General features: G+C 39.5%; 1 protein-coding gene across 1 annotated transcript; it reads left to right on the top strand.

Moving 5' to 3' along the window:
* Positions 1-27125, top strand: loxhd1b (lipoxygenase homology PLAT domains 1b). The gene is made up of 44 exons (XM_079365123.1): positions 1-88; positions 635-1521; positions 3589-3703; positions 4202-4213; positions 4453-4533; positions 4761-4945; positions 5163-5261; positions 5383-5531; positions 7051-7174; positions 7464-7573; positions 7838-7978; positions 8052-8187; positions 8870-9030; positions 9190-9276; positions 10162-10297; positions 10392-10546; positions 11161-11321; positions 11409-11485; positions 11578-11774; positions 12206-12398; positions 12776-12936; positions 13032-13353; positions 14434-14585; positions 15547-15680; positions 15861-16006; positions 16187-16291; positions 17161-17289; positions 17379-17543; positions 18479-18660; positions 18756-18872; positions 19073-19235; positions 19568-19722; positions 19820-20029; positions 20128-20254; positions 21472-21680; positions 21900-22085; positions 22187-22314; positions 22984-23101; positions 23768-23945; positions 24131-24316; positions 24824-24994; positions 25140-25272; positions 25500-25655; positions 25740-27125. Exons 2-44 carry the CDS (start codon positions 816-818, stop codon positions 26218-26220), a joined length of 7239 nt encoding a protein of 2412 aa, XP_079221249.1. The 5' UTR covers positions 1-88; positions 635-815; the 3' UTR covers positions 26221-27125.
* The last annotated feature ends 467 nt before the right edge of the window (positions 27126-27592 follow it).

The following is a 27592-nucleotide window of genomic DNA, read 5'->3' as shown; positions in this document are numbered from 1 at the left end:
AACAGCAGGGAGCCAGCAAAGTTGAATGAAAGAAAGCTTGTGAAAAGAAAGAGCAACACATTACGACAGAAAATGTTGGAAATCAAAGGTGAGTGTGTTGGTTAGTTAGAAATATATTTCATAAGGAATCCAGCTTTGTGTCAGCTGACAGTCTTAATTATATCAGCTAGCTGTTAGCAGATTAGCAAAACAAAACAAAAAATAGCAAGGACATTGTTTTCTTGTTTGTTTCGCAGTGTTTCCCAGGAGCTAACTGAATTAATTTGTGTTTTAACTGTTACTGAAAGTAATATAATAATAAAGAAGTAGCAAAAGAATCAAGAAGAGAATAAGACATTTATAATTGGCTTTTATGACGTCATCTTTGTCCTCAGCTGTAGGCCTGAGTCAATTATGTTGGGTTTTTTGTTTTCACTTTTGTTTTTTCTTTGTTTCTTTCTTACTCATTTACCATACACATGAAGAACTATGATAATGTCCCAACTGTGAAAGCTGTTAGTTGTTGAACTGCTGAAAATAAAATAAAAGGTCCAATTTTGCAGACCTTGGGGCGTGGTTGGGGGCATCCTGTGTTCAGGTTACAGCATGCAGATTATCATTTTTAATGAGGCCAGAGCATCTGCTTCCGTTGTAGGTCTAGATAACTGACAGAGAGGGGCTTCCCCAGCCTCCTGCCAAACAGCAGTCTGTGAGCTCGCTGACTCGGACCTGTCCTGCCAAAAAGTCACTCCTGGACAATCACGGGTCAGTATAATCAAGTTTCACAGGAACCCGCAGGAATCGTTTACAGTTACAAGGTAGTAAATAAATTAAAGATGCCCACAAAAAAGAAAAACACAAGACAGGGTGCAGAGGAGGAAACCAAAGATGTAGATGACGAGGACTCAGAGGATCAGGAACCAAAACCCAAGAAGAAGAGTAAGCGGGTGAGTGAGTCAGAGGATGCCAGAAGATTGAAGAAGAAGTTTCAAGACAGCGATGAAGAAGGATACAAGTCTGACACATCAGGGCCTGATTTAAGGAGCGCCAAGAATAAAGACAGAGCTAAAGAAAAGGTTAAAAAGAAGAAGAACAAAGCCCAAGCGGATAACAGGGATGAGTTGAGCAAGAACTCTCAGAGCTCAGAAAATGAGGATAACAACAATGACTCCTGGAGTAAAAAGAGAGTGGAAAAACTCCCTGATGTGATTGGGACCACAAAGAAAGGATCAAAGAAGCCCTCTCTAAAAGACAAGATGGGGTCAAAAAATAAAAAGTCCAAAGATGAAGCCAAAAAATCCAAGAAGGAGTCGGAGAAAGAGGATGAACAGGCAGCTGGGGATGAAGAAGAAGAGAAGAAGAAAAAGAAAGAAAAGAAGAAGAAAGGTTCAGAGAAGGGAGACAGTGATGAGGACAACAAGAAGACAAAAGGGAAGAAGAAGAAGAAGGTTGAAAGTTACGTTGAAATCTATGAGAGTGAGCTTCGCAACTACGAGCCAGATAAGGTGGAGAACTATGAGGATGAGTACCACAAAAAGAAAGGTAATTGCAAACTCTTTAATATTTGAAATCTTCCAAAGTAAAGCTGTAGATGTGACAATAGTAAAATAATCTGGAGTGATACTGTATGCAATTCCTCTTTGACAAGAGACGTGACACCTCGAGACATGAGTCCTTGATTGTAGATGTGTGATTCTGAGTGACTCAAGCATTTGTTTTATTCAAGGTCACATTACACTGGCTGAAGTATCATCCGTATGTTATCTCAACCTACAGATATGTGACACCTGCCAATCACTTATGTTTGTACAGGAAAGCTTCCCATCTTAATAAGAGCCTTTGAGTCCTCTCAAGTTACTATTTTGGCTTTCATTGGTGGATGTAAAAAAATAAAGTGAACATATATTAAACATGAATCTGATTTCAAACAGTTGATAGTTGATACAAGACAAATCAATAAAAAAAAGACACATCGGTTGTGTAATTAAAACATACTTTCTCCTGACATTTTTCAATATATATTAGGGTTAGGGTTTTGTTTGAAGTCAGGGTTAGGTCTGGGTAAAAGCGCAGTGTCCTTTGGGGGACGCTACGGGGGGCACTGGCTCTCGGGGGGACCAATGGTTTTAAAAAATAACTAAGGGTAGGGTTAGGGTTATGGTTAGAGGGTTAGAGGGTTAGGGTTAGAGGGTTAGGGTTATATTTTTAGTGGAAATTAAATAGTTTTTGTGTTTGTCTTTTAAAAACACTTGGAGAAGTCTTTAGTTTGCACTTGATCCTTATTAGAAATTCTCTATAAATAACTTAAATTAGCGACCTCACCAAGCATCGGTCCTTCAAGAAAGAGCAGGTGGAAACTATGTGCTTTGCTTCTGCTGCATTGCTGTTATTGTTGCCATGACGGATTGAACAAAGTAAGGATCCATAATGACAGACAATGAAACTCAAAAGAATAAACTGCAAATCTGAATGACCTTTAGATGAGGACAGTCTTAATGTCAGATAAAGCACGTGTTTGTATCTCTGTTAACGTGAGACCTAGAGTCACCTTTAATTCTTTTTTTACCGGCAGTGTTTTACATTGAAGAACAAATAAGGAAATGTTACAGATTGCTGCTTTAAGAGTGCAAAGGGATTAAGAGATCAATCAGAGTCATACAGTAGTTTGCTAATAGTATCATGTACATTGTGCAATTAAAGCAGGAGTTAAGCATTAGAGGAGTTCATTTATCAGAAAGTGAAGGGTTTTAAAGGGAAATAAGTAAAATCCAAGGATGATCACATCATTTACCTAAATAATATTGTGTATTTTATTAAGATATATTAACTTTATTCCTTATGTCAAGCACTATGATATAACAGAGAATCTATGCAATACTTGTTCTGAAGGAATCAATAGGCGGAATTCAGGCAACCTCCTCCAAACAGCTTCTGTACGTCAGAGAGAGGAAGCCTTGTAGGCTCTTTGTGTCGGCTCATTTTTTTGTATTAGAATAAAATGACGTAAACAATGGAAGAGTAGAACTATGACTTTAACAAACCTAAATACAATCAATCAATGAACATGATTTTCATGTCTGTATCATTTTACAGATTACACAATGCACGCTGTCCAACCATAAAGACAACAGATCCCATATTGCTTTACAACATCATCCAATCATCTTTTGTTATTGTTTGTTGTTTGTTTGTCTTTTAATTGAGACATCTTTATTAAACACAGTTTCACACTGTGTCTTATACGGACTTCCTCAATGTTTTATTTAGTGATCACTGCATATTATTTATATGCACAAAATGAATAAAATATGAATTCTTACAGCCAAAAGTGTAGAAAAAATCTGTAAACAACCCCAAGCACTTTTCTGTCAGTTCTAACTTTGCGTGTTAAGACTTTGATTGCTAGTTGTGTAAAAGATACAAAGAATACATTCTCACAGGGATAGAAGTATTTAAACACATACAGAGAAACACACAGCTTGCAGCTATCCACCATCTATCACTGTACATGCCTACTGATGTAACTTACCGACATGTCTCTTACTTTGCTCATCCCACCCATCTGCTTTTTAAAACACACCTTTTTTGTGTTGCAATGTAACCCTGCAGTGTATGAAGTGGTGACCATCACTGGAGATGTGAGAGGTGCAGGAACTGATGCCAACGTGTTTGTAACACTGTTTGGAGAATATGGCATCACTCCCAAAGTTCACCTGGCCAGCAAGTAAGATCTTTTCAGAATCAAGATGTGCTCTTAGGTCATCTATACTCTTTTGGATTAAGGGTACACAAAGGAGCTTTGGCAGAGAAATTTTAAAGTTGGAGAAGTGTACAGATTCTGCAGTATATGTTCATAACTCTATACACAATCTGTCCTCAGAGGAAACTTGGTCCCAGGAAAACTGTTTGAAGATGAAATGCTATGCGAGAGGTTGCGTTGATGGGCTTGCAACAGTGAAACCATTCCTCTCCTGGTAGCTTTTTAGCTCCAAACAGTGTTCAAGCGATCCATTTTATTAATTTGAATACTGTTTAGAAAATTTACCATAAAATTGTTTAACCTCTCCAACTTTCAAATGTCACTACCAAATCAACATAGCACAACTCTAAGCTGAAAGAATTTCATATAATAAGAGCAAAGATGAAAACATAACCATGATTGAATAGATTATTGTGCTTGAACTAAAATGTTGTATTTTGTCTCCCCTTTACACCGTAACAGCACTGAAAAAAGGTATTTATTTCATAATTAACTGGTTGGGGTAATGAAATAAGCATAATTACTCAGAACATTGGTGTTAATTTTGCAGTACATGTTGGCATGATGTGATCAAAATGTAGGTTTTTTTTATCTGCAATCAGGTAACACTTCCCTTTCGACTGTTTGGAAGTTTGTTTGTAGTTGTAGACTTTGATGAGTAAAAACTTTGTGGAATTCAGGCTTTGAAATATTTGAGCATTTTTGGATTCCAGGAGTCGCACAGCATTCGAGAGCGCTAAGACGGATGTGTTCAGAATCAGAACTCACAATGTTGGACATTTGAAAAAGATAAGGTAAATAAATTAAATTAAATACTTTGTTTTGATGCATTTCTTTTTTTCTTTTTTTTCACATTTGTATGTTTTTATGTAATTCAATTTCGCACTGTGTTATTTTCTTCTGCTATCCTGCTTTGCTGGTTTAACAGTGTAAATTTCTCCATTTGCAAGATGAATAAAAGGATTATCTTATCTTATTTTATCAATCCATGTTCATCATGCTTTTTCGTGTGTTGCTTCAGAATTGAACATGACAACACTGGCATGAATGCCAGCTGGTTCCTGGACAGGGTGGTGGTGACAGATGTGATCAGGCCTCACCTGAGGTTCTACTTTGCTTGTAACAACTGGCTCAGCAAGGTGGAGGGAGATGGTCTTTATATCAGAGACCTGCTGGGTAGCATGGATCCCATGGACATGCCCAAATGTAAGTATGCACAGATAATAAAATATGTTATGGAAACATATTTTAACCATTTTTAAAAGTAGTTATATGTTGCAATGTCTTCAGTTATCAAATGAATCAACACACTCAGAGTGAATCAGAAAATGATTTTAATTCTCACAGTGTTACTACTTCAGCTACTTCAAAGTGTTTGTATGTAGTGGATTTTTAAATTGCTTTTTTGGATTTGGTTTTTTAGATAATAAGTATGCAGTGACTGTTTTCACCCCGGATTTAAAAGGCAGTGGAACAGATGCTGATGTCTTCATCAATATCTTCGGGGAGTTTGGAGACACAGGTAAATGATTGTAAAACAGATAACACATCTATCTCACATGACCACATAATGAATCCTCCCCGAAGAACAAAATGACTGGTTTTAGTTCTTTTTCACTTCATGATTTGTTTTGTTGTTGAAGGTGAAAGGCGTCTTGACAATGACAAGAATAACTTTGAAAAGGGCTCGGAGGACAAGTTCACCATTGAGGCACCAAACTTGGGCAAAGTGAGGAAGATTACCATTGGTCATAATAACAAAGGCTCTTCAGCAGGATGGTTTGCAGACAAGGTAAGAAACGGACCAAACAGACGTTATGTTTAAAGCCTCCTGAGTCATTTGAAGCCAAATCTGTGACATTATTTTTTGAAACAAAGGCTTGTTTATAGGTGGTAAAACAGATCACAGAAGAATAAGATGTGTTACTTTCATTTATTACATCTTGTGTACTGTAACTTACATGTCCTAGTACCTTACTTAAAACTCTTACTTACTACAAAACTCTGTCTTAAGTCTTACTGTTGCTCATTCTATTCAGCCCTGCCTCTGCAGAGGTACTTAAGACATGTGATCCTCTTGTTTCCTCTCAGTTGTCTCATCTGAGACTGGTGTCACTGCTCCTCCAATACACTTTGTGTGTGAGGCTGAGAGATGACTTCATTCAAACAGACGCATGCATGCACAAGCTCACACATACACACAGGGCCCACCTGTCGTCATTCTACCCTCTTTGTAAAGAGAAACCATGACCCATTAAGGGATTGTCTTACATCAAAGGAGAGAGACAAGACTGTAGAAATGCTCGTGCCTGCTGCATAGACTGATACCAAAGATCATCTGAGACAACAGTGGTAAATTGTGTTTTTGCATGTGTGCTGCTATCGGGATTTATATTGAGGTGGAAGATATTTACATTGCAACTAAAATGTGTTTGAACTGAATAACGTTCTGATATATTTGTGGAAAATGTTTCACAATGCTGCTTTTTTATTTCAGGCAAAATTCTCATATACCGGTACATTTAGTTTCAGAATCAACTGATTCACAAGTGCAGACAACGAAACAACATGAAAAATGTAGATAACACGCACGCCTGCTTTCCTCTTCAAAATATTTCAAGGATAAACCTCAAGTGTGTAGAGAGGAAACATTAATATAATTACATCAAAGTAAAACTGTCTTTATGCTTTTATCTTTATAAATAAATATTAACTTCAAAGTTCACACACTGAAGTTAAAGAAGTTGCAGAGCATGTATTTAGAAGAAGAAGACAACTTCTATAAATCCTGCGAGGGGAAATTCAGTTTTTACGCTCTATTATTGAACAAGCTACACACACACACAGGCTGAAACAAACACACGGATATGCACAAACAGGATCCTGTGGGCATGCACTAATGGAGAGATGTTAGAGTGGGGGGGCTGTCCACAGTGAGAACTTATGAGCTAGTAGGGGTTTGTTGCTTTGCTCAAGGGCACCTCAGTAGTGATTACTAAGTGAGACGAAACCTCTCCAGCTACCAGATTAATTTCCTGACTTGTTCCTCAGCAATACTTGAACTGGTTACCCTTTGGTTCCCAACCCAAGTCTCTACTGTTTTACAGTCTATTATAAAACCGTCAAAGGTGAATGAAGAGAACTTATCTACTTTAAATGAATACACCTGCAATTATATCTCAATATAAATTATAATCTCTGCTCTTCTGCAACTTTTCATATTATTGTTTTCAATTTACCTTCATCTGGTCTCGTCATCGTCTGGTATTTTAACATGATAATTATTTATATTGATATTATTTATTTTACAGGTAATTGTGGATGATATGGGAAACAAAATAGTTTACGAGTTCCCAATCAACCGTTGGTTTGCCCTGGATGAGGATGATGGAAAGATCCAGAGAGACATTTTGGTTGGGGGGAGCCAGCCTACAGGTAAGTCAGAGATGGATTTATGACTCTTGGAAAACTGCCTTTCATCATTACATTCTTGAAAAAGGAAGCAGTTGCATGTTTTTTAAAGTCCAAAAAGAAAAATGTATTTTTTGTCTCCAACTTGCCAGAGGCCTGCTGGGTGATCATTAACTCTTGGGTCAGACTAATAATGTTTTGATGGAACTGATTTGGTCGCTGCCCAGCTTGTTAGGGGGAGCATGTGTGCTTTGAACCATGCTGACCTGCTGGCAGAGCCCCTGCTCGTCTGACGTGTAACTGTACCCACCAGGTATTGTGTACAACGTCCAGATTGTGACAGGAAACATCCGCGGTGCTGGGACCAACTCCAAAATCCACATTGTGATGCAAGGAACAAAAGGCATTAAAAACAGTGGCAAGGTAAAGAGAATATATTTATATATTTTATAGAAAATATAATTACCTAGAATGATTATTTTAACTCTAATTAGTTTTTTATGTAATCCAATGGGAAAACATTGCAGAAAAGACACAAATCAATTCATGCTGCAAATGAAAACTTCCCTTTCAGACTAATTTAACTCAGTATGTATAAAACAGGGACATATGATATGTATGGGATGAAATATTTTCTATGTATTACACAACTTGAACTTTAAACTTTCTTTGATTTATTTAATCCAGGTGTTTTTGGAGGGTGGAAAGTTTGAGCGAGGCCTCACAGATATCTTCAATGTCGAGATCGCTGCGCTCCTCAGTCCCCTCAGCCGAGTCACCATTGGACACGACAATGATGGAGTTAGTTCTGGGTGGTTCTGCGAGAAGGTACGTTTGACATTGCACACCCACATATTTGATTTTGTAATGTGCAGGGATTTAAGCGTCAGTGTTGTTGCAGGTGGTGGTTTACTGTCCATTCACAGGGATAGAGCAGACCTTCCCGTGCAGTAAGTGGCTGGATGAGAAGGAGGGAGATGGGCTTATAGAGAGAGAGCTCTATGAGATGGTCTCACTCAGGCAGAAAAGACAGAAGAGTAAGTACGATTTGTATAATTACGTCTTTTCACGAGCAGTTATTGCTGTCATTTTCACTTTAATTGTCTAAAACAATTGAGCAAAATGTTCACAACTCCATTTAGAACTACATTGTTTGTTTCATGCATTTGCATAATGACTCAGCAGCCAGTCCACCGTCTTCTACTCTGGCATTTTAATGTCTTGTTTGTCCTGTTGCTCTGAAAATGACGTCCAATTCTTTTTTTAATCAGAGAAATGGTGCATAAAAATAACAGTATGTGCATTAGCTTGACTTTTTTAGTACATAAAGACAAATAGTGTGTAAAGTCCCTCACGCAATGTTACTTCTCAGACATACAGTACAGATTCACAGTTAGAAGCTTTCTTTTGCAGTCGTTGTTATGAAAAATGTTACAGTGTCTTCTTTTCAACAGGCGTTTAAATGAGCAAAAAATGCATATCAAGGTATGTCACTGAACAGTTAAGGTAGTAAATAACCATTCTGCTGACCCCAAGTGTGTGAAAAAAATGCGAATCAAAGTCTCTGTGTGCAGTACAGTTAAAAGGGAGGGCTACTTTAACCTCTTGGCCCTACTATCAAACAAGTGATCATTGTAATGGTACACTAATATCTAATCTAAGGTAAAACAGCCCATCACAGGTCTCTTAAAGTTCATCCTATAATTTTGTTCTCCTCAGAGCACCCCTGGTCTTTGTGGATCTGGACATCAGACCTGTCCGGTGCAGGAACAGATGCAGACATCTCCTTCCAGGTTTATGGAGAGAAGGGCAAGAGTGATGAGATTAGACTGGACAACAAGACAGACAATTTTGAACAGGGACAAGTGGACAGGTTTATGGTAAGAATAGGCTATATTCTTAATTCTGAATTTCCCTCGGGATCAATAAAGTATCTATCTATCTATCTATCTATCTATTCAAACAATGATGATCTGATCAGATAATGAGGCAATGAAACAAACCTCTTTTTTTTTTTTTTATCTTTTCTAATCTTTCAGGTTGAGCTGCCTGATTTAGGGATAATTACCAAATTTCGTATCTGGCATGAGAAGAGAAATCCTTTTGCAGGATGGCATCTCAGTAAGGTAAAATATCTGTTCCAGTGCAGTTTGTGTTAAAGTATCTCCTCACGGTCTACTCGCTGTCTTTTCAATGTTTTTACACAGTCCTTGATCTGTCCATCAGTGTCCCAGAGCTCCACAATAGCTGCCCATAGATAATCACTTTGCTTCCAGCTTGCCAGGATGCTGTTGTTCTGATGGTAGTTATAGTTGGATAACACTTTGCTGCCTGCAGATGGTGTGCTGGCTATGGGAGGCTCTCATTCTCTGTATGTGAGATTTGCTGCAGCAACTGTAGCAGAAATATGCTCACCCATACCCATCCTAACATTAGTTACACTGTTCTGTTGTGTCTGTGGTGGCTCTTGTATTATAACATGGCATTTATCTGTACAATGTTTGTGAAACATTTTATAAATAAGATTTCATCAACCATGCACAGTATCAATAACCGTTTTCAGGAATTGCAAAACCTTTGAACATGTTCAGACTGTAATTTGTCAACATGCATTCAGCCTTCCTAATTCAATGGAGGTTTAAGTGTTTGTAAATATGCAGTGTTCTAGTCATGCTATGTATGATGAAAAGGACACCTTTAAGTTTTTATTGTTTTTTTATTTTTGATTCCCTTTATTTAACAAGAACACATGCCGATAGATGCCATGCAAACAGGTTTCTTGCTTTGGCTAATTAGCAACCCCTGTCCCTGCCTCAACTTAAATGAATAAAAGCACAAGACAAAAATACAGAAATAGTGCTACAAATATAGATGTTACTAAGACATTTAAGTTTCCCCTTTTGACATGAATAATATGATTTTTTTTAAGTTTAAAGATGTTATGATTGTGTATCTCTAAGTGGTAAAAAACACAGACACACCTGTTGTTTTTAATAATTTCTACTAATCAGGCAACTCTGATGAAGACACTGACAAAAGAGAAGTACACATTTCCTTGTGAGCGCTGGCTGGACACAAATGAAGACGACAACGAGGTAGTGAGGGAGCTACCTGCCACAGGAGAGCTGGTCGCTGAACCGCTGCCATGTATGTAAATAAACACATGAACAATTACAATGTACTTTGGCAATTCTAGAGAAGAAAAACAACCTTGTATAAATTACGTTATTCTGACCTACAGTGATGAAATACAGAGTGACAGTTTGCACGGGAACTGTTGGCGGCAGCGGCACAGACGCATCTGTTTTTCTAAATCTCATTGGAGACCGGGGGGACACCGGAGATCGGCAGCTGGTCAACTGCAAAAACAACGTCAACAAGTTTGAAAAAGGAAATGTGGGTGCATTCAGCGCATATGATTATTAAACTCAGAGATAAGTTTCATGAAGACAAAGCTCTCCTTCTAGATATTATCGTTATATCCTGCCTCTTATACTTTATTTTTTAATCAGATGACACATATCCAATTAAAAAAACAATGAATCTGAGGCTGTGGTTTTGCTCAATTGGTAGAGTAGGCACCTTTTATACAGAAGCACAGTCCTAAAGCACTGGTCGCTGGTTTAACTCCCAGTCTGTGACCATTTGTTGCATGACAGTCTTTCCTCTGTCTTACACAGGTGACTTTATATATAACTGTGAAAAAGACGGAAGCTGCTTACTGTATGTGATACCAACAAGGGAAATGTTGTGGATTTGTCATTATGAAGTTTAGATCATGTGATCAGGACTTAACCCCTTTATGGAGTTGTGTTTTACATGCATTACATGAACAGACATGATGGTAATGTTGCAGTGAATTTGCCATAATGAATCCATAGAATAAACACTGTAAAAACATCCATTAAGTAATGAACGCAGAGTATCTGCTGAGTCACCACATATCCCTTTATTTGACACATATCATCAGAAGGCATAAAAACATACTGACTGTTTTCTTGTCTATCTAGTTGGATGAGTTCATAGTAGAGGCAGTAGCGATCGGTCAGGTCCACAGAGTGAGGATTGGACATGACGGCAAAGGTGGAGGCTGCGGCTGGTTTCTTGATAAAGTGGTCGTAAGAGAGGAGGGACAGCCTGAGGCCCAAGCTGTGGAGTTTCCCTGCAACAGGTGAATTATCTTTAGTGTCAAATCTGAAACAAACTGTTGTAACATCCCCATGAGTGTGCAAATACAAGCTAACTTTGTGTACTGCAGGTGGCTGGACCGCAACGAAGACGAAGGACAGATTGTCAGAGAGTTAGTGCCATTTGCAGATGGGCAGCGTCTTTACAGTAAGTATTGGATCTTTCTTGAAATTTTCTTGAAACTGAAATTGAATTCAGATTCCCCTTGATGCCTATGTGTGTGTGTCTCTGTGTGTCAGATGTCAGCTATCACATTGCAGTAAAGACAGGTGACATTCCTGGAGGCAGTTCAGACTCCAACGTGTTTGTCAAGCTCTACGGAGAGAAGGGCAACACCAGTAAGATGTTGCTGGTGGTCTCTGACAACAACCTTGGGAACTACTTTGAGACGGGTCGTATTGACATCTTCACAGTGGAAACCTTTGATATCGGACAGGTGACAGAGCGGAGGCAATTTAATTTCTTTATGTTTGAGATTGATAGCACTTTAAGACACTTTGAAAATCATTAATCAAAGGCACACAGGCAAAGATTTTGTCTAGAGCCCTTTGGGTGAACAACATTCAAGCCATTATATAGCATGAGTTAACTTTCATTAGGAATGTGTATAATTTCAACCTTGTAATCTGCATGTCTTGATGTGCAGCCTTCTTCCCAAAGTATGGCTCGCTGCTTATATGGGGTTATATTAATGGTCCACAAAGCTGTTTTCTTGACATGACATGAAATAAAATGCAGTAAACTAGAAATACCTTTTATTGTATTTTATTGCACTGTAGAAGCATGCAACCCCTAAGTAAATTTTTGGATGTTTATTAAAATATATCATCAGATGTTAATAGTATTTGTCTTTCAATTTTATTCCAGATCAACCGTCTGATGATCGGCCACACAAATGAAGGCATGCGTGCAGGTTGGTTCTTGGACAGCGTTCAAATTCTGGTTCCAGTCCATGGAAAGCAGTACATGTTCCCCAGTCACCGCTGGCTGGATGAGGGGGAGGCTGACGGCAAGACAGAGGTGGAGATTTACCCAAGCGAGATCCTGGAGATGGAACAATGTATGAAGTTCTTCAAGTGTTAAAGAAAGGCAAAAAACACATATACGCACACACAGCGAGTTTTTGTAGTTTATTTAAAAGAAACATTAAGACTGCATTTTGAACTTTGCATTATTTGATCTAAAATTAAAGATTATATTAACCTCTCTACTTCAGTAAATGCCTTCCCTCTAAAAACTTTATAGTGCCTTGCAAAAATGTTTCTCATCATAACACCCTGTCTGTTAGGTCTCCCCATGATTTTTTAAAAGCCAGTTTTTAAATGACAATGTATGGCCATGTAAGATTTTTATGCCTGTATGTAAAAATCCTCGAGTCAGTACGTCTATAGTTTTTAAAATCCTCTCTTTTTTCCTTTGTCAATCTATGTTTTCCAGTGATTAACTATGAGGTTACAGTGGTGACAGGAGATGTCACGTTTGCTGGCACCAACGCCAAAGTGTTCATTCAGATCTATGGGGACAAGGGGAAGACAGAGGTCCTCACGCTGGAAAGCAGATCCAACAACTATGAAAGGAACACCACAGAAATATACAAGGTATTGAATATTCTTTTATTTTTACTTTTTTTTTTTTTTCAAATGAATTGCCTAAATGTCACGTTTGCGGTGAAAACAGTGCAACTTTTCTCCAGACAGAGGCCAAAGATGTGGGGAAGGTCTTCAAGATCCGCATTGGTCACGATGGCTCAGGGATCGGCTCTGGCTGGTTCCTGGAGTCGGTGGACGTCAAACATCTCATCATGGCCCTGGTGCCCAAGGAGAAGAAAAAGGAGGACAAGAAGAAGAAGAAAAAAAAGAAGAAAGACGAGGAAGATGAAGAAGAGGAGGGAGGAGAGGAGATGCAGGAAGTGGTGCTGACTTACCATTTCCCCTGCTCACGCTGGCTGGCCGGGGGGGAGGAGGACGGCGAGCTGGTGGTGGAGCTGCTACCTGAGGATGCAGAGGAGCTGGAAGGTATAAAAATAAACACAACTCTTTGTACATTTGTAGAGAGAGGTGTTGATTTACTGAGTGCCAAACACACTTTTGGATTATGTTGGATGTCATGATTTAACTTTGCTTGGAAGCTGAGCTGCAACAGAACTGGCACAGTACCACAAAACAGTGCATCGTGTTTTCCACAAATACTGCAGAATGGAAATGGCCCAGACACCACTGAGGTTATTTTTGAATTATGAAGTATTAACAGGCTCATTCTCAAACCTAAAATGTATATCATCCCACCCACAGTGCAGTGATTTCAGAAGAGATGTCTCAGATTTGATATATCTTAAAAATGAAATGAAACTTATATGAACTGTGATTTAGGGCACACTCTAAGCACGCTTCACCACTGCGTCCAGGTTTGACAAGTGTCAGTGCTCCTGTATGTGCTCCAGAATGACTCACTTCCTTGGCCCTGGCTGGCACGCTTGGAAGAGGTGTGCTTCAGCAACGATACAGTTGCATGAACAAGCAGTAATGAAGTATGGGTGCACAAGGTGGACAGCCTTCATTGTGGAAAAATCAGACTCTGACTATCTGACTAACATGACTGAGAATAAGCCTCAAAGTCAGTAACAGTACGGGACAATTTTGCCTCATGTTAGTGCGCCCTAAGGCGATGTCACACAAGAAGAAAGAAAAGCAATAATAAAGGAAAGCAATTTGAATTTAAGTTGATTTAAATTGAGCTTTTTAAATGGAACCCTTGATAGGTTGATTCAAACAATGCAGAGCAGGAATAAATGTTTCCTGTAGTTCTTCAGTGAGCAGAAGTAATGTCTTTGGTTGTTTTAATGATACACCTTTGGCCTTGAAGAAGTTTTGCTGCCAGTCCCAGGAGTTTGAAACTGTGTATTGTTAATGACTTCATATTTATCCACAAGGAGAAAAGAATTGCTTATTTTCTCCATATGACTTTTTTTTCAATATTTTTCTCTCTTTAGAATAGAGGTTGTTGACGTTAGTGGTAGGATTTGACACAGTTTCCTGACCGACATTCGCGACGGGTTAAAGAGGTGTTAGTAATTCATCCCTTTTGTTGTCTAACAGTCAACATCTACGAAGTGTGCGTCTTCACTGGGGACATGCTGGGTGCTGGGACCGACTCCAAAGTGTTCATTAATATTTATGGAGAAAACGGAGACACAGGAGAGCGCTATCTGAGGGACTCTGACAACATCAACAAATATGAGCGAGGGCAGGTATGAAGGCTTGAACAAACATGTCGCCACTAATTTTTAAAATTAGTTAATGATTAGAGGAAGGAATCTGAGAAGTTATTTTTTAAAAATGTATAATTGTATCCAGTAAAGTGAAAATAATCTAAAAAAAAAAAGGCTTCATATATGTATATATGTATAATGATTATTAAATAATATTAAACATTTGCATAGAGAGCAATGAAAACAGCTAGCCATAGAGTGGACAAAATGTATAAATGTTTTTTTGAGTCTGTGTTAACATTTCATTAGAGTTGGATACTTTGATCTGTTTTCTTGGCGGGCATCCTGCTGAAAATTTACCAGCAGTTAGTCAAAGAGCTGAAACACTTCTACACAACATGATCCTCACATCAAGGTGTGGGTGGGCGTGCTTCCTGGTAGGATTACAAGCTTGTCTGCAGGCAAATCACCTGTGACTGAGAGGAGCTATGGGGAGTCTTCTGTGTTAATGGGCCTGCCCTACTTTTACTCACCACTTCATCCAAACATTTGAATTATTGATCTCCACATTACACCTTGCATGCAATATTCCTGCCCACGGCCAATTAGGTGTATATATTTTCACTGATCAAGAGACAGAATCACCTTTTGTCAGATAGGGAGGCGATTTCTGTCTGTGAAATGTTACTGCAGAAATTGTGACGATAAACAAACTGATTGTAAAACAATGTTATCACAGTTCTGATTGATGTAATCTGAACACTATGTCTCATAGAGCCTAGAGTTTGTATATGTGTGTGTGTGTGTGTGTGTGTGTGTGTAAACATATATATATATATATATAGTTGCTAGTTGTCATCCCACTTTTCTGTGTTAGATTTTTTGTTTGTCTTTCAATTTAAAGCATTCTAAAATTCCCAAAATCTCTTTAAAAGTATTTAGACATTTGTAACCAATAACTATAATGAAGAGGATGTTATGCTGGTGTGATTTGATTTAGGAGGATGTTTTCACTGTAACAGCGGTCGATCTGGGCCCTTTGAAGAAACTACGAATCCGACATGACAACACTCAGACTAATTCAGCTTGGTATCTGGATCGGGTCGAGATAGTTGACACAAAGGATGATACAACGTAGGTAAAACCAAAACTAAGTTTGCATGGATTTTATTCACTGCTTTCAGTTATCTGAATAAAAGATTGTGTTGTATACTTTGAAATATTTATACTTTTATGTAAATTCCCAACAAATACTGATAAAATCATTCGCTGTTTTTGAATAAAAGCAAATCAGGGGTGTTTTTGGCTCCATAGCTACTTTTTCCCATGTAACCGCTGGCTGGCAGTGGATGAGGACGATGGACAAGTAGCCAGAGAGCTTGTACCTGTGGACGAGGCCTTCATGAAAAGGGAGGATGATGAGGAGGGGACAGGCGCCACCCTGGGCCTGGAGCAGAAATGTAAGAGTTTTAAAGCTGGCTCATGTATTTTATTAGAGACGGAGACAGGATCAAAGAGAGCCTTGTTGAAGTATTTGTGTAACTTGAACTTAACATTCAGGTACAGACGGAGAAAAGACTAGGGATGTATTTGTGTGATATGCAAAAGATTCATACTGACGTGCAAAATTGATCTCTCAGCCATGTCTACTACTTACACTCTCAAAATAAAAACGGGAGAAAAGAAGTACGCTGGGACTGATGCCAACGTCTTTGCCATCTTATTTGGTGAAAATGATGACACAGGTACGAACAGTATCCTAAAACACTGTGTTCTTGTTTGTGCTCAATGTTTCTGGCTACAAAGAGTGGGTATTATACAGTTCTATATGTTCAGGCTTACATAAAGTATATTGTTTTAAAGTTGGATATTTATACTAAATGTGGGCAAAGTTTCACATCAGTAGGTAGACGAACATCCAAGTAATTCCTCAGTCTTCAGAGCTCAGTCTGTAGGCTGCTTGTTCAGGTGGGGGTTTCTGTTTCTGTGTTAAATTAACAAGCAGAACATTGTCAAACAGACTTGTGGATCATCTTAGATTTATTTAGCCATGGTCAAAGAAAAGAACATAATATACATTAAAGACAATTACTCAAACATGCATTACAACATGCTCGACCAGAACCTTACAGTCACTGGCAAAGTAATCTTCCAAACAGTGTTCCTTAAAGTCTGCTAGAAGGACAGCACACACATTTTTGACTATGTGTATACTTCTCTTAAGGCTATGATGAAGAAGACAGTTCGCTCCGAACCAACTTAAGGAGACAAACAGATAACAACCACTTTTGAGATACCTGTCATAACTTTAGTTTGAACACAAAGTACTGTTTTTTTTTATATCAGTGCTTGTCTACCACTCTCTGTCTTTCAGACACTTGCTGCTAAAACAAAAAAGGAAGGGGTGGGGGAGCAGTGGGAGGGGAAGCTGAGGGAACATGGAGGTGTATCAAGAGTGGCGTAGTCAGCCTTTATGTTTTACAAGCACACGAGTGAGATAAACTCGTAGGTTTTTAAATTGTAAATCATGCAAAACTATTACAGGTTTCAAAGACTAAACAGATTGAAACTAAAACATACTGTGCTGGATCTAATAGTCATATGTTACTTACAGGGACCATCAACCTTAAGGCTTGTAAGAACTACAAGAATAAGTTTGAAAAGGGGATGATCAATGAGTTCACTGTAGAGGCGGTGGATTTGGGCGACCTGGTGAAGCTGCGAATTGGACACGACAACTCGGGTAAGAAAAGGATCTGCTGACTAAAAATTCATAATTAGCATTATGCTGTTTGAAATATAACTTTGAAACCTTTTTTATACAAATCTCAGGGGGTTCATCAGGTTGGTTCTTAGACTGGGTTGAGGTAGACGCCCCCTCACAGGGTCAGAGACTACGTTTCCCATGTGGCCGCTGGCTCGATAAAGGAGAAGACGATGGGGCGATTGTGAGGGACCTCTATCCTGCTGAGTTACAGACTGAACTCTACATGCCATGTGAGTGAACAGCCCTTGGTAGTACTCAGAGCCATTAGGGAAAAAAAGAAATGCGCTGATTGAGAACTCTTTCTATGATTATACAAAGTTTTGCACTGGTAAGAGTGTGGACGCATTAGCAGTGAAGTATGTTTAAGCGCTACGTGAAGAAGGGTGCTTTGTCAGAGCGTGCACTCTTTGATTCAACCTGTAACAAGAGTTGTAATGTCACTGTGCTGGCCTGCTTTACACTTCACTACAGAAACAGATATCCACGTCTTGTCTTACAAAAGAACTAGTCCAAATCAGAAGGATGCAGTGTTAGATACTATTCTGCATCCAAGTTGGCTGGATTTATTTTCAGTTTGGGGAAAAAAAGATGCATTATATATAGCTATGAGTTATTTAACTAGATGAATTTGCATATTAGTCTTAATACTCATGGTTCCAAGTACTCAGAAAGTCCTCAGTGTAATACCTAAGCACACAGAGCCCTGGACGACTGAACAATGTGGCACACCTTTTGTTGTCTTGAACTATAAGATAAGGTTAAAAAGCTTTAGGATAAGGTGGCATATAATCTTGTGTACTCAAGTTATTATTTTAAGCCGACAATTTATTTTTGTCGTTGTTGTTTTGCACAAAAATTAAGAAATGTATGTGAGGGGAATTCAAGTCCAAGTATGTTTTAATCCTGGCTCCCCAGTCTGTGTGGCCTCACACTTCAATTTAGAGTTTTGTTGCAGGAATGTAAACTGTACACAAACATAAGAAATTCAGGAAATGTAATTGGGGGGTGGGGACTGTGGACTTTGGGATTCATTCTGTCTGTCAAGAGTGTGTACTTAACTACAGTTAGTGAATGTCACCTTGCTATGTCAAAGCATGTGAAGTTTAATGCTAAATCCTTCTTGTGTCAACCAAACCAAGCAATAATGTTCTCTGATTTTTTTTAGTTGTACCGTACGAAATCAAGATATTCACCAGTGATGTGTTTGGCGCGGGAACAGATGCTGATGTGTTCATAGTTTTATATGGACGTAACGCACTGTGCACACAGCAGAAATACCTGTGTGTCAACAAGAGAGAGAGACGTCTGTACTTTGAGAGGGGAGCTGAGGACATGTTTATTGTGGAGGTTAGTGTGTGTGTGTGTGTGTGTGTGTGTGTGTGTGTTTGCTTGGACTACACTGCCTTTAAGACAGCAGCTGCAACACTGTTGTCTTTTTCCAGCTGGAGGATATCGGTGACGTGATCGAGAAAATCAGGATAGGACATGACAACAGGGGCACTAACCCAGGGTGGCACCTGGACAGAGTGGAGATCAGACGGCAGCTCAGGAAAGGAAAGGTAGTCAAAATCAGTCTACAGTTTAACCTGTGAGGGGAAAGTGCATCCCACAGAGTTTCTGTGTCTGCTATCCAATGAATAATAGATGAATACAAATGTAACACCTTTTGACACAAAAATCGATCAGAGTCTAATACTTTCACAGAGTCAGACAGACGCACCATGGCCCAGTTTTAGATTTCCTTTTTGTTCAATGCCAGGGTTCAGAGACGACTATTTTCCCATGTGAGTGCTGGCTCGCTAAGTCTGAGGATGACGGGGAGACGGTGAGGGAGCTGGTCCCCTCGGAGATCATCACAGAGAAACTCCTCAGGGATGGGAAGCTGAAAACCACAGAAGTAGAGGTGGAGGATGCTTTGGAAAGTAGGTTTGCTCTTATATAAGTGGTGGAATTTGCATCTTCGGCACTAAAAAATTGATGAAAAATATGAATAGACGACTTAATCTGAATTTTAATCATAACATAATGTTAGCGTGATGAAAGGGGTCACGTTAAACTTCAGAAAAAAAGTCAGCTCAATCTGTAGCTCTTTGTAAAGCTGTAGCACTAGTTATAGCTCATTGCTTAGCAGACTGGCATGTTTTCAATCACAGCTTTTTCTCACAGAACGTTTACAGATACAGTTACTGGCAGCAAGAGAGCCAGGTATATCCTCTAGGACTCTGTGAAGACCAAAGTTTGTATTCCTCTACAGCTCACACATACAAGGTGTCAGTGAGGACAGGTGATATGTACGGAGCAGGAACCGATGCCAATGTATTTCTCACCATTTACGGAGACCTTGGAGACACAGGGGAGCGCAAACTGGCCAAATCTGAGAACAACAAAAACAAATTTGAGAGAGGAGAGGTAGGTGAGGAGAGGTGTGAGACTTTATGTCTGATGCTGGATTTCAAAGGCATCCAGCTGTGTTGTTTATCTATATGTTTCTTTTATTGCCTTCCAGGTGGACAAATTCACCATTGAGGCGGTGGATTTGGGCCAGGTGTATAAGATTTGTATTCGCCATGACAACTCCATGGTAGGGGCTGATTGGTACCTGGACCAGGTGGAGGTGCTGGATTTGGAAACAGAGGAGGTGTACATGTTCCTGTGTGAGCGCTGGCTGTCAACCAAGAGAGAGGACAAACGCATCCAGAGGACCTTCTTTGTCAAGGTTTGTTGTGTTAAGAAAAGGTCTAATCTACATCTAAGAGTTTTGGCTGCTGAAGTTTAAGTTTAAAAACAGATGAGTGGATCAAGTTTCTGTTCCAGGGATATGAAGGTGAAAGAAGTACTGATCCATACTCCAAGAAGATGGCACAGGCCAAACTTGGGCTGGACAGAAACGCCAACAAGAAGAAAAAGAAGAAAAAGGTGGCAGTGGTGGACGAGGGTCCAAGTAAGGCCTCAAAGCTGATCATAGTGATGTTTGTTAATATGCAAATGAGTTGTGCTAAGAGCTCTAAGGCAGGAGTTATATCTGCTTTTGCATGTGCAAACTGGGGATTCCCAGCATTCCCGGCATCTGTATGGCAGAGGAATGTGACAGGGTCAACATAGCAGCAAAGACAACATAAGCAGAAAGTTGTGAAGCCGAGCTGACCAAGTCGACAATTATCCCCACCCGTATAACGTGTCATTGCAACTGCACAGCGCCAAAAGTGCCTGTCAAAGAAGCTGGTGACTTTGATAAAGTTTCAGCGTAGAAGTTGGTGTGCAAACCTAAACAACTAAATGGAAAAAGTCCGAAAGCATTATGTTTGTACACAGAGGAAAATCTTGGTGAAATGGAGTGGTTGGCATCACTGTTGCTTTTTCTGCTGTAATCTCAGAGTCAACATTAAAAGTAACCTCTTTTGGTATTCGCCATGTCTGTTGTTTGCATCCCAGACGTCTGGTAGTTGCATATAGCCTGAGCTGTCTGGTGTGTCCTGTGTTAACACATAGTAAAAGAAAACGAGTTAAATCAACAACTTTAAAAATAAAAATATTTAATAAATAATAAGACATGAGCACACAAGTTGGGAAAATATTGTGTAAAATCTATAACAGATACGACTGCATGCAAACCTTTAAATTACCGACATGTTCAATTGTTTTCTTTCTGAGAGTTATACGTATGTGAGCGTCAATACAATTTTTGTGCATTTGTGCTGCAGGGTAGTTCAATTTAATTGTAACACTGTAAATGGGGATCAGCTGCTAAAGGATAAACAAAACACCTAATAGACCTGAAGCTCCATTACTTACACATTCTGTCATTTGTGAAATCCACAGAGAGACGTTTTTTTGCAGTGAATTATGTCTGTTATATAACAAGCCTTATTCCTTGGCTGCTTGTAGCAATGTTTTTGAGTCTTATGATCTCACGTTGATGACAAGACTTCTGCATGAGGAAAAATTAAACACAAGATGTGATATGTTAATCAGTGAGATTTAGAAATGTTCTTTTGATCCATTTAGACACATTTATCACTGTTTCTAATCTTTATGTTAATCTAAAAAAAGATGGCCTCTACCTTTTAATGACAGTTCAGACAACAAACTGAATACAATTATTTTCCAAGGCATCTCACTATTTCTTTAACCCAAAGAAAAATCTTGTCCTTCACCCAGTCATCCCCTATCATTTCACCATATCCACGGGGACGGACCGCGATGCCAGCACCACAGCCAGGGTCTTTGTCATCATCATCGGCCCCAACGATGTGGAGACAGACCGGCTGTGGCTGGATCTGCCAGAGGGAAAGAAAGCCTTCACAGCAGGCACCATGGAGCACTTTGTGTGCTATGGAATTGACGTAGGAGAGATCAAGCGGGTGGAAGTGAGAATCTGGGACTGTCTCTGTTTCTATATCTGTGAAACTGTCTGCTCTGTGAAACTGCCTCCTCAGATACACTATGGTTAAAAATTTAAATAAAACCATTCTAGCTCAGCAATAATTAATTCCAGTAGCTAGATCAAACAAAATCAAATGATATATAAATGTTCACTTCTGCCTTCCTCCTCTCACTGTCTTTTCCTCTCTGCGGCTCCTCATCAGCTTGGCCATAACGGTGTCACACCAGAGAGCTGCTGGTTGGCTGACGAGCTGTCGGTTGCCGTGCCAACCAAAGGTATCAAGTACATCTTTCCATGTAAGTGCTGGCTGGCTAAAGACAGGGGAGATGGTCTGACTGCCAGGCTGTTCAATGTGCTGGACTCCAGCACCATCAACATTATCCGCAAAGTGAGTCACAGCAACTGAAATCTAAGACCATGCCTGACACGTAATGTTAAATAAAAACTGAATTTGTTTCATCCTCATGTGTCATCTGCTGTGTATTGCAGGTTATTTATTCAGCAACAGTTGTCACAGGTGATACTCAGTATGCAGGCACTGATACCAACATTTTCCTCACCGTGTTCGGAGCCAACGGGAGCACAGAGGAAATGCTGCTGCCAAAAAACGAGGACAGGTCAGTCCTCCAATTACCTCTGAGTGTATAGAAGCTTTTATTTTCAATGACGCTGTGGAACACTTGTAATTGATGTATTCATTATAACAAGGTGTAAGATGTGATGATGAACCTATACCCTCTAAATTCCCTCATCCTCCACAGAGCTGTATCATAAACTTCAGCTCATTATGTTTCCATTTAAAGCCTTCAGCTTTTCTGTTTTGTGTCATTGCTATGGCTCTCTTTGTGTCACTCTTTTTGGCTGCAGTAAGCATCTGTTTTTTTATTAAGGAAGCAACAAATACAATTGCACACCACATCATCAAAACGGAACAGCAGACAGAGACAGCAAGCATAGAGCATGCTAGGATAATAAAACCTTCAGCAGCTTCAAAAACAGACAAAACATTTCTTTCCAAAGTGGGAAAGAGACTCAAGCCAGAGCTGAAAAAAGGTTCCGAAAAAAACTTGTCTCATTGCCTTCTTTATATATTTGTTTACGATGCCTGTCCCGAGCTGAGCCTTTAAAGTACATTAAATCAACAAATACACAAGAGATGGTACAGAACATATAGAAATGTAACAGTATAGCTTGAGAGAGAACATACAGACATGAGAGTGGTATCATTTAGATTGAAAGACAGACTGACTGTAACACCATTGATTCTGTGTAATGTTTCTCTGTAGGTTTGAAAGGGATCAAGAAGACACGTTCAGTCTGGAGATCGACGACATCGCACCTCTGAAAAAGATCAGAGTCCGGATTGACGGCACCGGGAGCCGACCTGACTGGTTTCTTGACAGGGTAAAAAAAAAAGTACTTTCTGGAGTTGGTAACAGTTTTGCCAGAAGAGAGTGTAATATTAAAAATGCCTAATCATTATCAGTGGAAGTTTTATTTATTTATCGTTTTAAGATTTTAGTTTAAATTATGTCTAAAATTATTCTTTTGAGGATGTTTTAGAACATTTTACAGGCAAAAACTGTGCAGCTCCAGAGAGCGTGAAGAGTCGGATAAAGGGTCTATGTCTGCAGAACATGTTGTTGTTGCTATTCAGCCAAGATCTATATTCATTCAGTAAAGAGTAGACGTGTGCACATCGGCATGTTGTGAGACAGAACAATATGGTTTCAACATTTCAAAGCAGAGCATTAATGAGCAGAAATAAAGAAATAAAAGGTCATTAAAGTGAAATATGTGCATTATTCTATAATCAAATCTATAAACAGAGAAACAAAACAAAAATGCTTGCAGTTCAATTTATAAAAAAATCCATCTATGTTTAATATTTGACAGGAATTTCTCAATATTTCCCTGAAATCATTCAGCCCTTATGACTACTAATGCTCCTCTGTTTCTCTTGTGTATGTTTTGATTCAACTTAACTGTAACATTTCTCAAGAATGCATGTTTGAGCATTTATAAATCAGCCTGAATCCCTTTGATAGCGGTCTTCTTCAATGCCTTCAGATCCTGATGCGGAACCTGACCACAGAGGAGGTGTATCTGTTTACATACGAGAACTGGCTGTCAAAAACTAAAGGACCTAAAAGGACTAAAGAGTGCGAGCTGGCTGCTGTGGTGGATGAGGAGGAGATGGTGGAGAAAACAACCTACATCATCCAGGTCCAGACCAGTGATGTTGGAGGTGGGTCACGGTGTGATTACTTTCCACAATATACACACTGTAGCATCCATAGATAGATAGATAGATACTTTATTGATCCCGAGGGAAATTCAAGACCATGAACCTGAACTCATGAATCCATTAACCTTTATAAGACAAATCCAATGCTCTGCGTTCGTCAGTAAATGTCTCTGGTGTTTTCTTAGGTGCTGGCACTGATGCCAATGTGTTCATAATAGTGTTTGGGGAGTTCGGCGACACAGGGACTCTGCCTTTGAAGGAAAGCACCAACAGGAACAAGTTTGAGCGTAAAATGAAAGACGTGTTCAGGTTCTCTGACATACTCAGTCTGGGTGAGCTGTCCAAGGTCCGAGTGTGGCATGACAACAAAGGTGAGTCTACACTACACACAGCGACTAATAAAATGGATCTTTATTCTCACAAACAGCAGAATCCGCCTGATTTTGTTGATTTGTTAAACACTTGTTTACATCTGATGCCTGAGCCAGCAGCCATTGGCTTAACTGATCATAGTTAGTCAAGCTCCCAAAGGCTAAAGATATTATTGTACAAAATCCCTTTAACACTGCAGAGAGTTTGTTTTTACATCTTGGTTTCTGTTCAAATGAAACAATTATTGTTTAACCTGTAAATCTGTTAGATTAAGAAGGACTCATAGCAGGATTCTGTAAAATCCAGGCAGCTGTTTTCACTGTTGAAAGGTGTTTAAGCTAAGCCACAGTTAAAGGATAAGTGGCAGTATTTGAAAAATATATTATGTACCAAAGAAGCACCTTCTTCAGATTTAGATTGTAAAAAGAAAAGAAAAATAAACCTCTGGCTAGAAAGATTTTTTTATTTTTTTTTAACACGGATATTTTTGCTCCTTCTGTAAACAGGCCCAGCTCCCGGTTGGCACCTGGAGTACATTGACGTGAAAGATGAGGCAATGGACCAGACCTTCAGATTCCCTTGCGACCGCTGGTTAGCTAAAAGTGAAGAGGACGGGCAGATCATGAGAGAGCTGGCCTGTGCCAACAACGACTCTTTAGACCTCAGTGAAAAAACCAGTGAGTACAACTGGAAGTCTGCATGCATAATACAACGTGTTAACTGTCAAAGATGAAGGCATTGAAGATAATTTCAACCATTTGAAAGGTAAAAAATGATAATAGTGTATAACTATAACGTCTATCTCTCTCTGCATTGCCACAGAATATGAAATTGCCACAATAACTGCGAACACGGACGATGCCTTCACCACAGAAAATGCCTGGATTGTTCTGGAAGGACGGAAAGCTCGTTCCAAAGAGTTTGTCCTGGAGAATAAGAAAAAGAAGTTCTTAAGGTAAGCGAGTCCAGGTGTTCATATGATGTGGCCTTACATAATCTCCCATGCTTTGTTTTTCTTCTTTAATCTCATAGCTTCACGCTCTGTTCACTGAGTCTCTTCTCTCAGGAGAGCTAATCCCACGAGATGCACAAAACTAAAACTCTGGCAGACCAGTCAGTTTAAATGTTCAGAGCTTAGAACCACAAATTCTGCCTGTGGTTGTAACTCTATTTTTTTCACAGCGGTGCCACTGACACGTTTGAGTTCTCATCAAAGCACGTGGGAGAGATTGCCAGCATCTGCCTTGGCCACATGACCAAAGACGGAAAGAAGGTGAAGAATGAAGCTTTCTGGCACGTCATGGAAGTGGTGGTGACAGAAATGGAGCTGGGAAACAAGTGAGCGGAACCTCATACATCCTTATTATGTAAAATGTCCCATTGATTGAGTTGATGTAAATCCAAACCATCCTTCATGTTTAGGTATTTCTTCCACTGCGACGCACAAATCCCCCTGGCTGCCAAAAAAGACCAGTTCCTTACATTTGAGTGCTACAAGTCCGTCGAGAGCTTCGCGAGCAAAGTGCGCAACCTCGTCCCTGTCAAGTACGAAATCATCGTCATCACCGGGGATGTGAAAAGGGGCGGCACAGACGCCAACGTTTTCATCACCGTTTATGGCGTCAACGGTGACTCAGGCAAGCGCCACCTGCGTCAGAAGTTCCGTAACCTTTTCGAACGAGGCCAAACCGACCGCTTCGTCCTGGAAATGCTGGACCTCGGGGAGCTGCTGAGGGTCAAAGTGGAGCACGACAATAAAGGCTCAAATGGCGGGTGGTATTTAGAGTGTGTGGAGGTGACCAACACCGCCAACTCAGTGACAACTATCTTCCAGTGTGGAAAGTGGCTGGACTCCCATAAGGCTGATGGCCAGATTCAGCGAGTGCTCTACCCCAGATATTAGTAGGGAGGACATGAGAAACGAAGAGTGGGTGAGCATTCACTTTAAGACATTTGGTAACTTTTTGAATTTTTAATGCATTCGAAAGGAGACTTGTGTCACTTAAAGTCTTATTGTACCACGCATCTTTCACCAGTTTTCATTTGTAAGTTTGTGCCAACTGATGAGGTTGACCTTCTTCTAACGAAACAAAAAGCCATTTTTCTACCATCTTTAAATAAACTCAAATGCAGAACCCAAAGCAAAGAATCCAACATAATAAAATATCCAGTCTTTATTGATTCATTCTTTGTTCATCGATTAGTTTTTGATGGTCCAGGTTTAGCATTTTCAGACCAGTGCTCCTATCATTAAACACTCTGCTCAGTCCTAAACACTTCGCCCCTGCAGAAGGAAGAAAACGATCATCCTATTTAAAATGCAAGTGTGATATGCAAGAAAAAGTATGGCATTGTTCACATGGGAAATATGACTGAATTAAGTGTTCAGAACAGCCGGTATTCAAACTGAAAAGAAAGTCTGTCCCTGTAGTTTTGATAGACACTTTTCTCCCACAATGCAATGCACATGGGAAATGTAAAAGTCACTCAGAGCTGCAGAGGATTCAAACTAATTGTCCCAGAGAAAAAAATAGCATCACAGTTTTGGAAGCACATTTTGTGTCTTTGTAAGGTTTAATTGACAGTGACATTTCAGTGCTGCAGTTTGATTGACATCTGACACGTCGAGTTTAGTATCCTGGCCTGCTAATGAAAGTCAGTGTTGAATTTTATAAGTATAAATTGGCCCATAAAACAGTTTGACAAGAAAACTAACATATAGCAGAAACTCTTCAGTGTTATGTGGAGTGGAGTCAGGAAACCGCTTGCAGTAAGGTGTCTTATTTGTTTTTACAGGGAACAATTTCGTGTACTATGTATGTTATTGATGTATTGATGTTTAAAATCCACATACCGGTAAATATCTGTGGATTTTTAACTGCAATGAACAAAACCGCTGGTCAAGAAGATTTAATGATATTGCTGAAGACTCTGATACACAAACCACAATTCACACATAATCTCGACACTGAATTATGATGCAGAAAAATCTGATTTTATAGAATTTATGTTGGAGGTGTTAACGGCAGGAAGCCTATTCAGGAGTTATTTATAAAAATAAAATGTAGATGGAAGATGTTGGCAAAAGAATCATGAGTTTAATCATTTGTTAGACTTTTTAAAACATTTTTTGATGAGGATTTCTTTGTTGGATTCTAAAGACGGTGCTCAAGATACTTAGAGCGATGATGTTTCTACGTCTTTTCATCTTTAAGGATGACTTTGGTGTCGGGACTATCACCTGCTCTACCAAATAAACTTAATCAGCGCTCCAA

Source organism: Symphodus melops, assembly GCF_947650265.1.
Source record: "Symphodus melops genome assembly, chromosome: 1".
Lineage (NCBI taxonomy): Eukaryota > Metazoa > Chordata > Actinopteri > Labriformes > Labridae > Symphodus > Symphodus melops.
Note: the sequence above shows the minus strand (reverse complement) of the source record. Positions and strands in the feature narration are given on the sequence as shown.

Excerpts from the sequence above, each read along its gene's own strand:
- loxhd1b (XM_079365123.1), top strand. The coding sequence starts at position 816 with ATGCCCACAAAAAAGAAAAACACAAGACAGGGTGCAGAGGAGGAAACC. Across the intron at positions 5,262-5,382 it reads CGGGGAGTTTGGAGACACAG|GTGAAAGGCGTCTTGACAAT; the intron begins GTAAATGATTGT and ends TTGTTGTTGAAG. Across the intron at positions 23,102-23,767 it reads CTGACTGGTTTCTTGACAGG|ATCCTGATGCGGAACCTGAC; the intron begins GTAAAAAAAAAA and ends CAATGCCTTCAG.